The sequence below is a fragment of the Trichoderma camerunense genome, assembly GCF_050948025.1.
Source record: "Trichoderma camerunense strain CBS 138272 chromosome Unknown V8C40scaffold_5, whole genome shotgun sequence".
In the NCBI taxonomy this organism is placed as follows: domain Eukaryota; kingdom Fungi; phylum Ascomycota; class Sordariomycetes; order Hypocreales; family Hypocreaceae; genus Trichoderma; species Trichoderma camerunense.
The window spans coordinates 532,922-546,284 of NW_028145365.1; the positions used below are offsets into that span (position 1 = coordinate 532,922).

General features: G+C 49.0%; 3 protein-coding genes across 3 annotated transcripts; 1 reads left to right on the forward strand and 2 right to left on the reverse strand.

The window, feature by feature from the left end:
- The first annotated feature begins 1,313 nt into the window (after positions 1–1,313).
- On the forward strand, positions 1,314–3,945 carry V8C40DRAFT_238618 (uncharacterized protein). Its single transcript, XM_083214483.1, is given in 2 exon segments — positions 1,314–2,066; positions 2,079–3,945. 2 exon segments carry the CDS (start codon positions 1,824–1,826, stop codon positions 3,474–3,476), a joined length of 1,641 nt encoding a protein of 546 aa, XP_083075418.1. The 5' UTR covers positions 1,314–1,823; the 3' UTR covers positions 3,477–3,945.
- Positions 3,946–7,414: 3,469 nt separating this feature from the next.
- V8C40DRAFT_238624 (pyridoxal phosphate-dependent transferase) lies at positions 7,415–9,405 on the reverse strand. Its single transcript, XM_083214484.1, has 3 exons — positions 9,199–9,405; positions 8,900–8,959; positions 7,415–8,712 (listed from the first exon to the last, which is right to left on the reverse strand). The coding sequence occupies exons 1-3, from the start codon at positions 9,310–9,312 to the stop codon at positions 7,642–7,644; spliced, it is 1,245 nt and encodes a 414-aa protein (XP_083075419.1). The 5' UTR covers positions 9,313–9,405; the 3' UTR covers positions 7,415–7,641.
- Positions 9,406–10,482: 1,077 nt separating this feature from the next.
- On the reverse strand, positions 10,483–12,448 carry V8C40DRAFT_238630 (uncharacterized protein). The gene is made up of 3 exons (XM_083214485.1): positions 12,238–12,448; positions 11,498–12,168; positions 10,483–11,425 (listed from the first exon to the last, which is right to left on the reverse strand). Exons 1-3 carry the CDS (start codon positions 12,382–12,384, stop codon positions 11,185–11,187), a joined length of 1,059 nt encoding a protein of 352 aa, XP_083075420.1. The 5' UTR covers positions 12,385–12,448; the 3' UTR covers positions 10,483–11,184.
- Positions 12,449–13,363: the final 915 nt, after the last annotated feature.

Below are 13,363 nucleotides of genomic sequence, written 5' to 3' on the forward strand. Positions count from 1 at the left end.
GGAAATGGCAAGCTTCCAGGTAGTAATTGGCAAGCTCCCAGGTAATTGGTAAGGACGGGACATTGGAACTGGGGTAATATGGGACATTGGGCATGGGACAAGGGAGCTAGGAGGAAATTGGTCTGGCGGCAAGTGTGTATTTCGTAATTCTTGGTTAAGTAATTAATAAGTCCTCTCATTAATTAGCGTAGCTGCTTCATCTAAAGAGAGTGAATAAAAGTTATGCGAGCTTTGCATATATTGAACTACAGGAAGGCAATTCTGATAGGCTTGCACTGCATTCAGAAGAGGAAGTCGAAAGCGAGGATAGAGATAGAGCCTCCATAAGCCAATTAAGAGGCTTCTAGAGCGAAGAGAGAGAAAAGAGACAACAAACCCAATCATGGCCGGCATAAGATGAAAACCCCAGCCGAGAATGCTTACATTAGTACATCAAGAGATGGCTGGCCTAGCAGCCTGGATGCTTCCAACTTGGTCTAAGACAACGGAAGCAGACCAGATTGGCTCTCAGTGCGGGGCCGGTGTGCGTTAGCGCTCTTTTTCTTTCATTTATAGTACTTGCACGAGCTTTAGCCGTGCCGTGTCCCAGCCAGCAAGAAAGAGGGCATCAATAAGAGGCCGACAATGTTCGGAGTATGAGTACGAATGATTGGCGCACAAGCCCAAACGATGCACCCCCAGCTGCAGTGAACAGTCTGTTTTTGCCAACGCGGCCTGAATTCCTTCATTATGCGGACACTTTTTTGCTGTTGCTTTTACGTTCCATGTTCCCTCTCCTTGGCTTTGGCTTTCGAGTTCCTATTTGGCAAGGTACCTGAGCTGGCAAAGCTACATTAGGTACTGTGGCCATACTCCGCTGAGGGGCAAGGCTAATGCAGGTCGCCTACGGGGTACTTGCCGCTTCATGTGCCTGCCCTGTGCTGTGATCGGTGTAATCGTAAATGAGGCATGGAAGCTGGAATGGATAAAGGTTGCTGCCTTATTGGCTGCCCGCACGCCCCGGAAACATGTCACCCCGAGGCAAGGGAGAACAGCATCAGGCGCAATAGCCTTGTCTTATTAGCTCCTCAGGGGAGTGTCTTCTCACACCATCAATTACGTACTATTAGACTTCTTGACTCTTGACTCTTGATTCAGCACTCCTCCCACCGCAGAAGCACAAATCTGCCTGGGTTGGTACCTGGCCATGGTACCTTACGAGTATGGCGCACGGGACGGGGTGGGTCCCCCGGCACGGCTAGTTGGTCCAGATCGGCCCCGCTCAGGCTAAACCAATCACTAGGTACCGGAAGCTACTGCTTTGCCCCCAAAATCAGCTCACCTCCTTGCGTCAATCCTTTGCACCTGCCTTGAGACAATTTTTCCCATGACATTATTTTTTACCAAGTCCCTGGTACTTGGTATTACAAGGGAGGATGGCTATGAGACCAGAAGTACCGGTACTTGGCAGTCGGGAGGAAAGCGTCATGAGGAGGTGCGGAACCTGCGTGTTAGACGTGTTCAAGGCTTAGAAAGAGACAAATGATAGAATAGAAGCAAGAACGAGAAACATGAAGTAATATGTCGGAGGTGCCAAGGCTCCCTCTGCCCTTTTTTTTCCTTTTTTCTTTTTTCTTCTTTCTTTCTTTTTCCCGCTCCAACCCTTTTACCTTTTAAGCAGCTCGTGGAATTGAGCTGACTCGCTCTGCCCTTTCAAACTGCATTCCCCTCTCTTTTGCATTACACAAGACGCTCATCGGCTTTTCCCCTCTTGGAAAATTCACTTCACTCAGTCAACCTCTACTGAGTACAATCTTATCAATCAGTTCATCATTCTTGTCATAATGGAGTCTACGCAGCTTCAGGAGCAAGAACTTCAGCAAGGGCAGCGTCTTGCCAGCCCTTCACGCCAAACCTCGCTGTCTCCAGCCGAGGAGGAGGCTGTGGCTGGACTTGCACGCATGAATAAGCGAATTCGCGAGAATCCAATCATCGCCGACGACGACCCTATCGAGGAGCGTGGTGTGAAACGGCGGCAGACTTTGGATTCTCGTGATGGTGCTGAGGCAGCCACCGAGACAGCTGTTGAAGCGCCAGTCGAAGCGCCAGTCGAAGCGCCAGTCGAAGCGCCAATTGAAGCATCAGTTATAGCATCAATTGAAACGACTGTTGAAGATGAGCCTTCTGGGACAGCTCTTGAGAGGGCTTCTTCGGAGTCTATTGAGCAGATAGAAGGATTGACCAATGAGGAGACTACTCAGGCCATTCTTAATGCGGCCAATGATCTTGAAAGGGCCCGTCGAAGACGGGTGCTGGCCGCCTATATTGAACAGAATAACACTCGCGAAACCAGCTATGATGGTGCAAGCACTTGGAATAGTAGTCTTCGAGAACCAAGCGCTCGAGGAGCTAGCAATGGCAATCCAAGCACCCGCCAAACAAGTCTTCAGCCAGAAGAAGAAGGCAATGGAGAAACAGATAGCCAAGAAGACACAGAATTCGATCCTTCTTCTTGGAGGCCTATGGCTAGGGTTGAATCGCCGGATCGTCCTCTATACTTATACCCTGTCTCTGAAGCCGACAGCGAATGCTATGCGCTTCCCAAGTCCATGTGGCCAGTAGAGCACAAGACTGATCCATTCCGGGATCCCTCATGGGAACATGAATTTCAGCGATTTGGAACATTTTTACACGAGCATCCTCTGGGTCTTTGCCAGGAAAGCGAGGCTCTCTGTAAAAAGTTGCTTGAAGGCGAACAACCGCTCCCCGAAAAATCTTTGTTTGACGACGATATCATCCGCGCAACGTGCGAGATGATCCAACATCGAAATGAGACCATGGTATTCCGCGACATCACTCCTCTGATTGCGCCGTCAGCTGAGCTTCTTGCTTTGCGCGGCGAAACCCATAAGGATTTGATGTACGAATCTACAAATGAAATATGGGCTCACTCTCAGCCTATTCTTCGCGTCCAACCGCAGCCTACATACGCAGTTGGATTCCGGGGTCCAGCTTTTACAACGGAACGATATCAGAAGGTTTATACACTCTTCGAGGACCGCTGCACGGATGAATCATCTCCTGTCGCGAGCACACCTTTCATGTTCTTCCCGTTTTTCTCGTGTGAAATCGGATCGCTCACCATGGCCCAGCGCCAGAACACACACAGCATGTCCATTGGCATGAATGGGGTTGTCGAGCTCTTCCGCGGCGTCAAGCGTGAAGCAGAACTGGATCGTCAGGTCTTGGCCTTCTCCATTGCGCACAGCCATCACGAGGTGCAAATTGTTGCGCACTACCCGGTCATCCTCGGAGAATACACAAGCTACTTCCAGAAGGTCCTCTATTCGTTTGACTTTGCCGATCCTGCTTGTGTCGATAAGTGGGCTGCGTACCGCTTTACCAGAAACCTCTACGATCACTGGATGCCGATCCATTACAGGAGGGTCTGTTCTGCCATTGATGATATACCTCTCACCGTCACCGATGAGATGTAATCAGATTGATTAACATAGGAACTAGGATGGTTTGGAAGCTTTTATACACGCGAAGCTATTCTGAAGGCATTGGATTGCCTTCAAGGTTATTGGACCACATTTTGAACATAGGGAGCTTTATTATACACGCAAAGCTATTTTGAAGGCATTGGCTGTCCTTCGAGATTATTGGGTCATGTTTTAAGCATAGTGGTTCTGGAGTACACTTAAAAATAGTTTTGTGATTTTCTTCTTCATTTCAGACGCGCTTTTTGGATCACAGCGCTTATTTCTAGATTGGACATTGGTTATAAGAATGCTCGTCCATTTCTGGATTTTACTAGGGTATTGTAGCTCAATACATATCGGCATGCACGTATTCAAAACACATGTTAATGCTACCACCATATGCCACTAGACACGTTCCGTGGAGGGTGGTTAAGCATATGAAGATAAGATTCAAATGCTACAGTGATACAAACGTCGTTTTAAGGCCGTCTTTTGTTATTCTATCTCTTCCCGTTAAGAGTATTTCGTAAAGATATATTATTGTAGTTGGAAGTCAAAATGCACGCCATATCAACTCTCCACGCAGACCAATTCTACATCCCATTCAAATGTGGGCAGGGTTTCCATGTCAAAACTCAGCATTCGAGCACAGCAGCAGACAGTATTGGTTTCTTTTAGCCTATGCTATAACACGAAATCCTCCAAGTACGTAAGAAGGATGACCTTGGCAAAGTTGGGCTTTACAACTTCACCTCACATCTCCTGGGGATGAGCGACTATCCCAACTTCTGTATACATGGACACCCACTCTATGGGCGTGCCGATACTCACGTCCTTCACATCGCCCCCAAACACGCACGCGGATCGAGCTCTGTATGCCCGACAGTCCAGCCTAGCATTCTCTCGCGCTTGGGCGTTCATACGACACAATATATGCAGGGCAGCCATTCACTCACATGGTGACCACTAGGTGCGAGTGAACAATACCAAGAAGGCGCCAAGTGGGCTTTGCCCAGAAGCCAGGCTTCTCGATCACCTAGTCACCTGGAAGATGAGGAGGGGAGGCGGCCTACAATCTCAGACCGACGTGGTTGGATGGGATGAGCTGGACGAGGAGAACTTGCATACGAGATCCTGGTTCTCCCTACACCGCCTCGATGGAGTTTTCGTAACAAGAGACACTTGTCTCGACTGAAATTGAGTGGCGCTCTTTAGATTGATAAGTTGAAAATCAGGCTGAGACGCTTCTCGCGAGGCGAGGCTTTGACCGGGGTCCCAAGTACAGGTACACACAGACACCCATCCCATCCAGCCTGGCCAGCCTGGCCATTGGGTATCGATCAGCTGAACAGGGATCTCACTGGAAAACATACCATGTAAGTAAATCCACTCAAGAGCCCCGTATTTTTTTTTTTATTTTTTTATTTTTTTTTTATCTTTTCTTTCTTGGCTGTCTTTCTTTTCTTCTTTCTTCTTTTTGCTCAGCAGGCAATCTCGGGATACGACCCTAGACTCTTTCCCGAGATTGTTGCCTTCGGAAAGCCAGAAGCTGCCTGGATATGCGTTCTTGAGCAAGGGGGGGTGTGTGTTGTCCTTTCTTGATGTGCGTTGGAGGGAGGAGACGAACCGGAAGTTGTGAAGTAGAGCCGGAAGGATCTGGGGCTTCATGCACCATGCAGCCTGCTATCACACCGAGGTTGTGGATGCTATGAGAGGCCTGTGGAGAAGGAGGCTGTGTATATGTGAGTTGGAAGTCAATAGATCAGTCCGGCTGCGTCTGCGGAGATTGCACTGTGTGATGAGTTATCTGTTTTACGGCATCGAGAGCCTTGTTCTGGAGCGTGGGGGAGTTTGGCCAATCAGTGTCGTGTTTTTAGGCATGATAGTGTCATTATCATTGGTATGAGTATTATCAGGCTTCAGATATTACGTTGGTGATCGTGTGGATGACGAGAGGCGTAGTCGGATCCCTCATGTCTGTTGTGAAACTGTATCGTGTCGTGGTATAATTGTCTCAGGACTACAATGACCCAACCTCAGCTACACTGCTCAAGATGGCATAAATTATGCTTATGATGAGCTTCACTGATGCTACCAATCCATTTGTTGGTGTAGGGTACATGGTATGAAATTGTATCGTCCAATTACCCTGTGTAGATGCAGGAGGAGAGAGCATAATTGGGTTGGATGTTGAGCATTACATGGGGAATTAGCTTTGTTCATGAAATGACAAGTATTATGCCTTCATAAATGGCATACCACTCTGTCCAACTTCACTACGTAGGCGGATTAGCATCTTGGTTTCGGTAATAAGAGGCCAATGCCGTCATCTCTCGACAAGCGGCGTATAACTGAGATTCGCAGGCTAACTTGGCTTCAAGGACGCAAGGGGTGTGTGAGTATATCTCTGCGGTTCTTGCAGCTTGTATGTGCAGTTTATGTTCTCCCAGTTATGCTCCAGTACAACTAAATTATGTGAAATTGCCGTTTTACTGCTATAATGACAATAAGCAGGCCATCAAGTGGTACCCTATACGGATATGCAACAACATAATAAAAACAGAAAGATAAATAAACGTATATAATTACGATGATAAAGCAAGAAAAAGTAGATCTGCTCTATTTGATTACCGTAAGCTATTGTGATGTGAAATTTTTGAATTGCTCTCCACACAATCTCAGCTCGACAGTCCAACTCAACTCGTGATAATTGCTCGGTGATTTACACGATGAGGATTGAGAACGAGTAGTGGCTCAATATAGATCGAGGAGAGCAACTTATATCAACATAGAAGCTTTATACGCAAATAGAGCTACTTGACATAGGTAGAGACTCATACTTTCCTCGCCATCGCCGTAAACTCAGGTTCGCCCAGTTCATGTTACTAACGTTCTTGTAATCTCGACTGGAATTCATAGTAGTCTTTTCATGAATGGTTGCCAACATAAGACACTAACTGTTGAATCATCTTGCAGAATTAGACATGAAAACGCATCGCCCTAGCCATTTGTTTAAAGACACCATCATCGGAACTTCGTTAGCATACTGAAGTCGAAGAACCAGAAGTTTGTTGACGTATAGTATAAGCTGCCAAGCCCTATAATAAAACTAATTCAGACATGCTGGATCTACTAAGAATACCCGTATTCATTTCTTGGTATCTGAAATACCCGTTTCTCGGAGCAATGTCACATAACTCCACTTCACCTAGCTAATTCTCCTCGTCGCTCTCCTACCTAGTCATTCTCTCTCCATCGTCATTACAATGCAGATTTCAGTTGCAAAGCTTACTTCTTTGCATTTAAGCTCAGTGCCTGTGGCCATCTTGTTTGTTTCCCCTCTTTGCTTCTTTTGTTCATTCGTGATCCCTATCTTGATCCCTCACAGGCAAGGTAATGCCGTCATGTCTTTCTCTCCTATGCCTTTAATTTCCCACTCTTTTATGTAAATCCCATCTACTATTTGGGACAGACTTTTCTTCACGTATTAGAATTTGAATTATGCAAATTGCGCGAATATTTCGAAAAGGTTGGAGTTGCCCAGGTCTTACAGTTACTGCACACCTAGCAGTGAGCCAAATATATTCCGTGCTCTGGATATGACTTCTGCTGAACCATTTGAAGTTTTCGGGTAATCTTTTCCCCTCTAATTGTTTCAAGATTTGTCCTGCTACATGTTAGGGAACGATAGTATTCTCCTGTTGTCCGTCTCTACTCTTCGTCTCCTCATACTGCCTAGAGATGTCCCCCGCCGTTCACCACCATCTCTGTAAAGGTCATCCTAACAAGAACATCAGTCTACTAACGACAGGCGTCCTAATTAGGCATTTCGTCTAGACACGGAGCGCGGTTATTGTTCCACAGGCCTTGCATCCGGAATGCGGCGCCGATCGGGATCGAATCTGTGGGGATATCTGGGGTAAGCGGGTCTTGATCCGGAGTATCACAAGCAACAACAATTGGCATTTGTCTGTTCATTGTCAAGGGACGAAACTCCCCGGGGCCCTCAAAGCCGTGTTTGCTATTTGTCTAGCTGCATCTATGCCCACACACCCATGTGCTATCGAATACAAATGAAAAAAGAACACTAATCGAAACAACGCAAGTCCCTGGCCAGCGGCGATGATCATTATCGTCACGTCCTCGAAGCCCATCTATCAAACCATTATCATACAAATTACTGAGTCTCACCAACGACTTTTCGGATAGCCTGAGCCACGTGGTCAATGTTGTTGGTATTTAACCCGGCCATGCTGATTCGGCCGTTTTTGGTCATGTAGATGTGATACTCCTCGCGGAGCTTCAGAACTTGGGGTTCTGATAGGCCAGTAAAGCTGAACATGCCGATCTGGTCTGTGATGTGGTTCCAGGTTCCTGGAGTCTGCAACTCTTCAAGCTTAGAACGGAGAGCTTTGCGCATGTCGATGATGCGGCCAGACATGGTCTTCAGGTTCTCCTCCCACTCGGCGAAGAGCTGAGGGTCGTTCAGAACGGTGCTAGCGATTCTGGCGCCATACAAAGGAGGGTTGGAAATCTCTGATCGCTGCAGAATGGCAAGCTGAGATGCAATGCGGGTGATTGTAGTGGTGGCATCAGCGGCAGGAGCAGCCACAACGTGGAAGCAGCCAGCTCGCTCTCCATAAAGACCAAAGTTTTTGGCGAAGCTCTGGGCAACCACGAGCTCGAAGCCTTGCTCGACAAAGTAACGCACAGCGGCGGCGTCTCGAGCAAGATCGCCAGAGGCAAAGCCCTGGTAGGCACAGTCGAAGAAGGGGAAATGCTTCTTCTCTCGGATAATGACGGCCAACTCCTTCCACTGATCAAGTGTTGGGTCGACACCGGTTGGGTTGTGGGCACAGGGGTGGAGCAGGATGATGGAGCTTTCAGGAGCCGCTGAGATGGCAGCGGTCATGCCATCAAAGTCCAGCCCCCGGGTCTCCTTGTTGAAGTAGGGATACTGGGCGACCTTGATGCCGACATTGGAAAAGATCTGATGGTGGTTTGCCCATGTGGGATTTGACACATAGACGGTCTGGCTGCCTTTGTAGAATTTGGCGAGGAACAGAGCTCCCAAGTGAACGGCACCAGTTCCCGAGATGGTCTGCACAGACGTAGTGCGGCGCTCCGCGAGAGCGGGCGAATCGGCGCCGAGCATCAGCTCCGCAGCCTTGCTGGTGAAGCTCTCGATACCTGCGATCGGGGCATACTCGTGGTTCAGTTCGGGGTTGTTTCGGAGAATCTCATCAGCCTGTTGTATAAAGCAGTGGGTCAGCGATGCTGTGATGTATGAATATGTCTAGCAGCAAGTGGGCTGGACCAATAATTGGTGCGCCAATTGAGCTTATTATTTGCATCACAAGCTAGCTTGCATGCGTCGCATTCGCGGCGCCGAGCTCTCCAGATGGGCCGCCAGCAAAAAGAAGAAGACACCGTACCTTTTTTACCACAGGAAGAACCCATGGCTTCGCATTGTTATCTCGGTAGGCGCCGATTCCCTGTAAGTAAGAGTATCATCAGTCATAGAGTTCATTAGACACGGTAGCTATTAGTCAAGCGATGGGATATTTGTGGGTTCGCCGGCTCCGACGTCGCAATAGTAAAGGATTGCGCCAGAGTCTCGTCACGGCTGCGACGGGAACGGTTGGGGAGGATGAGGACAGCAAGGACAAAAGGGGTTGGATGTGAAAACAGACGAAATAAAAACATTATCAGCAACAAACTGCTTGCGACATACCAGGTCGACCTTTAGCGGGCTGTTATCAGCCTTGTAGGCGCGGGCCAGGCCAAAGAGGGGATCTTCAGGCGCCTGGGGCACCGTTTCTGCCGGGAAACTGGTGGTAGAAGCCATTGTGGGAGAGATGTGGCTCGCAATGTTGTTGATGCGGGCGAGAGAGGCGGACGGAGTTGATTGGGAACGAGATTGAGAGGACGATGGTGATGATGGAGGAGCCATGGTGGGATGTGATGGTGGGATGTCGTTCTGTAAATAAATGGGCTGCTCTTGTCCTGTAATCCCTATACCAGTACGGAGCACCACCTCAGGTAATACAGGCGCGACGCAGTGGTCTGATGGTGGGGTTGACGGCTAAATTCGCGGGGGAAGGAGTGGCGGCCTAGGCTGTCGCTGCGCCTTGGACAGGGCCTGGAGAGAGGCCTGGAGAACCCGCTACGTGCGATTCGACGCCTGGAAGGCCCGCCTATGCACGTCACCAGACCTAGACCTGAGTTGAGTTTTTGAGGGCCACGGGATCCAATGCGTGCTGCACGGAGGCAAACGGGGTCCAAAAGCTGGAGACGGCGGGACTGGAAGCTGACTGGAGCTTGTTTTTCTTATCAGGGGCGTTGTTCCCCTAGGCTGTGTGATAGGATAGGGCAGCTGAAAGTCAATATCGACAACTTGCGACTCGTAACTTCAAGCAGCTACCAGGTATCTTGATGTCGTATCGATGGAGATCCTTGGGCAGTGATGCAGTCAGCGAACCTATTCTGTTTCTGCCTAGCTAGCAGTCCATATGATTATGTTCCTTGAAACCCTGAATCCGGCGCAACGGAGCGGGTGATGGGAAGCGGTGGACTGTTTGTTATGCAGGAGGCAGACATCCATACCTTGATGCTGGACGGAGCTAGTATTGAAAACGGCCAGACGGTCAAAAGGCTCGGGCCAGAGTGACGACAAATAGTCCGTAAAAAGTCCGTGCAAGAAGAAAACAATTTGCTACTTGTAATGTTTTCGGAACAAACAGGCCAGTACGAGTAATAGATTCATGCATATCGGGGCTGTCCAGCCGCTTTTATCTGTCGCCGTGCCATGTGCGCTGGAGCTTTGGCCGAGGCCCTCGTCGGCTCGCACGGGCAGCAGAGCCGACTGCTAGTACGGAGTAGACACGGGGTACTAAAATAGAGCTCCCCGTAGACGGTACCAACAACTTGGCAGAGTAAATCGGTCGTTGGTGCGTACAAATACCTAAAGGCCGCTGCCGAAGTGAGATCGGTACCTGCAGGTACGCGTTGGTGCGAGCTGATGACCAACGGTCTCTATCATGAGACCTCTCTTATTTATTATCTCATTTGCCTCCATCAGTTGCTTCATACACTGCCGTCATTCTTGTTACGAGGTTGTACTCTGTAACGGTGATATAATTTACTCTTCGTCTCAGGTGGTCTTTTATGACGCAAACAAATTTCCATCAGCAACTTCGTCATGGCGATCCGCCGATACAACCCGATCCTTACACAGAATAGTACAGAACAGTCTAAAGTGCAGCATCTGAGAAGTTGTCCAAGCCGGTGCTTTTTCGAACCCCAGGTTTAAAAACAGCATAACCCACCCGATTGGACACACCCAATGCAAGCCATGGATCCTTGGAGTTTCCCCTTTTCTTCGGATGACACATAATTATGGTTACCAATACCCTCCGCGACATTGGCCCTCTTGGCTTTGTTGGCTGAGAGTCAGGTACCAGGCGTGTAAATGGGTCCAAAGCCCCGTGAACAGAAAAAAATCCCCCAAGGACTGACTCCCCGCAGAAAAGCGGCTCTTGCTTGGTCCCCCGTCTTTTTCACATGCCGCCGTCTTCCCCTAGCGACGCAGCCCCATGGGCCCTTGAATGATAGTACAGCTATGGAGGCAACATTTCACAGTGCAAAACAATATCGAATTCATTGCAATGTCCTCGCGCAATCAAGTTGTCAATGTAAGTCGTCGCTAGGAATGTCTAAACTATATAATCAGATCCCAGAGAATCAAGAACGCACATAGGCCGCTTGCCGCAAAAAAGGTATATCGTGCTGTGCTTGGCCGCTGCGTAGCTTTTTTAAGCTGTTTGTTGCCGCCGCCAACATTATCCGCCATCGAGACTGAATCTGCTACAAGCAGCTCAATGTTTTCAGACTGCGCTGACAGGTTGTTGACTAGAAGCGTCTGAAGCTCAGAAATCTCCAGCAAAGACCTCTCGGCGGTTCTGTGACGGTTCGATGTCAGTAACTCCAAATGCGCCTGAAGGGTGGACAAAGCCCAGGTGTTCTTGACCTACCTCACTTTATCCAATGTGCTTTCGTAGTGCTCCATCATACTTTGGTTGCCCTCCTCAAACATCTGAACCTGTTCTTGTGTTAAGCCCTCTGTAACTGGAGCAGAGTGCTCGTCCGTCCCGGAATGGAAAGCGTCGCCTGACGGCTGCTGGTGTGATTTGTGAGTGGCTGGGACAAATTCTGCAAGGTCCCCTACCGGTAGCATGCTACGGCTCTTTTCTAACTCTCTGCGCAATCGAGTCTCCATCATATCTTGCTGCGTTCGACAAACTAGCTCCAGCCGCTGTCGTAGAAACCAAATCACGCCGTCTCGATAGCCTCCCAGCTGCAGGGCCTGCCCTTCGGCCGCGGCATGTTCTGCGGACTTGCTGCTAGCAATGCCGCCGGATGCCCACGAGCCGAGAGCGCCCAAGCCCTTGGTATACTTTTTGCGGATAATGGCTGATTCGGTCTCTCGGCGAAGCTGTTCCGCTTCGTCTAGCGATCGTATGCTTGCATTAAGCTCTCGTATCATCTGCTTTGCATTGGCATCGACCTCTTCTCGCTCTCGATCGGATAAGATTCGTGGCTGGTTCTGGGCAAATCGAGCCTGTGCTCGGCGGGGTTGCGCCGTCGATAGATACGCTTGCCGTACATCTTGAAGCTGTTGGTGTAGGCTTGTGATGTGTGAGTTCTAGATGCAGAGACAGTTAGAAAGAGCTCTCGAAATTGTATATGCTTTGCCGGCGTTGATTAGACTAACAATTCGGTATGCTTCTTTGAGGAAGCTGTCAATATCGTCCAGCGAGACCTTCTTAACAACCGGCGGCGCGTGGTGCTGCTGGAGCAGTTCGTTGAACTGCGCTGTGATATCCACAGCGGTTGATATTTGTAAACTTGAGCCGTCCATGTTGTGGATAATTATTTGGCAAGTCTCAATCGCGCTTGAGGGAGGCGCTGCCAAAGCTGTTGCATCTGGACGTCATCCAGATCGTCAATTTGGAGCTACGTATCGTGTAAGCTTTGGCGCAACCAAATGCTTAGTCATCATCGATATCCACTCGTCGTGGCATACCCGAACTGAACGATTTACTTTGCAGATTTTGTACGACCTACGTACGGCTGAATGCTTTCACCCAATATTGCTAGTTTCTTTAATTAACTGAAAAGGATCCACAGAAATTCATGGCCCGGACTATTTCCGCCAATATTCGACATCAACCTGCTGCTTTACGATTCATGGGGTAGCCATATTGCTGCAAGTGCTGAGCAAAATGTCCGACCAATATCGGCCATTGACCGCGTCCGCTCAAATCTCACATGCGGTCTTCAGGGACTAATACTAATTATGAGTGCTCGTGATGTGTCAATGCGAAAGCAGGGGGGCTTGCGGATTCGCGTCTTATACATTTCCTAATGAAGATAATCCTCCCCTGATGCCTTAGCACAAGCTTCAATTTCAGCTTCCAAGATCGGGCTTCGGAAGCACTGAGACAGAAGAAACATATCAACGACGCTATTCCAAAAGCCTACTAACAGTTCTGATCGCCGGATATTGCCCCGTGTTTCTTGGAGCAGAGTTGATGTATATTACTACCAGAAGCAAAGTAATGGGATGGACATCCAAGGAGGCAGGCAGACAGGCGATGACTGAGCCGAGTCTATTGATGAGACTCAACTCAGCTCACCATTCCCGCTTCAAAACTATTGACGTTGGATGCGGAAAATCATGATGCGCCACCGGAGAATATCGACGCTAATGCCAAAGCAACATTGAGTTGCGTGTGGGCGGGAGCTAACGGCTACACAACTCTGTGATTCGTGGATGGGAAAGATATCATGGGTTTTTCTTTTTCGTTCGGACGTCGACCGAGGAGGAAGGGGCGTGC

Bases quoted from the DNA above. Each gene is read 5' to 3' on its own strand.
- V8C40DRAFT_238618 (XM_083214483.1), top strand. From the start codon at position 1,824: ATGGAGTCTACGCAGCTTCAGGAGCAAGAACTTCAGCAAGGGCAGCGT.
- V8C40DRAFT_238624 (XM_083214484.1), bottom strand. From the start codon at position 9,312: ATGGCTTCTACCACCAGTTTCCCGGCAGAAACGGTGCCCCAGGCGCCT. The intron at 8,960-9,198 runs GTATGTCGCAAG...TCTTACTTACAG, and splicing joins GCCCGCTAAAGGTCGACCTG to GGAATCGGCGCCTACCGAGA. The intron at 8,713-8,899 runs GTACGGTGTCTT...TTTATACAACAG, and splicing joins TTCTTCCTGTGGTAAAAAAG to GCTGATGAGATTCTCCGAAA.
- V8C40DRAFT_238630 (XM_083214485.1), bottom strand. From the start codon at position 12,384: ATGGACGGCTCAAGTTTACAAATATCAACCGCTGTGGATATCACAGCG. The intron at 12,169-12,237 runs GTTAGTCTAATC...CTCTGCATCTAG, and splicing joins TCAAAGAAGCATACCGAATT to AACTCACACATCACAAGCCT. The intron at 11,426-11,497 runs GTAGGTCAAGAA...GAACCGTCACAG, and splicing joins AGCACATTGGATAAAGTGAG to AACCGCCGAGAGGTCTTTGC.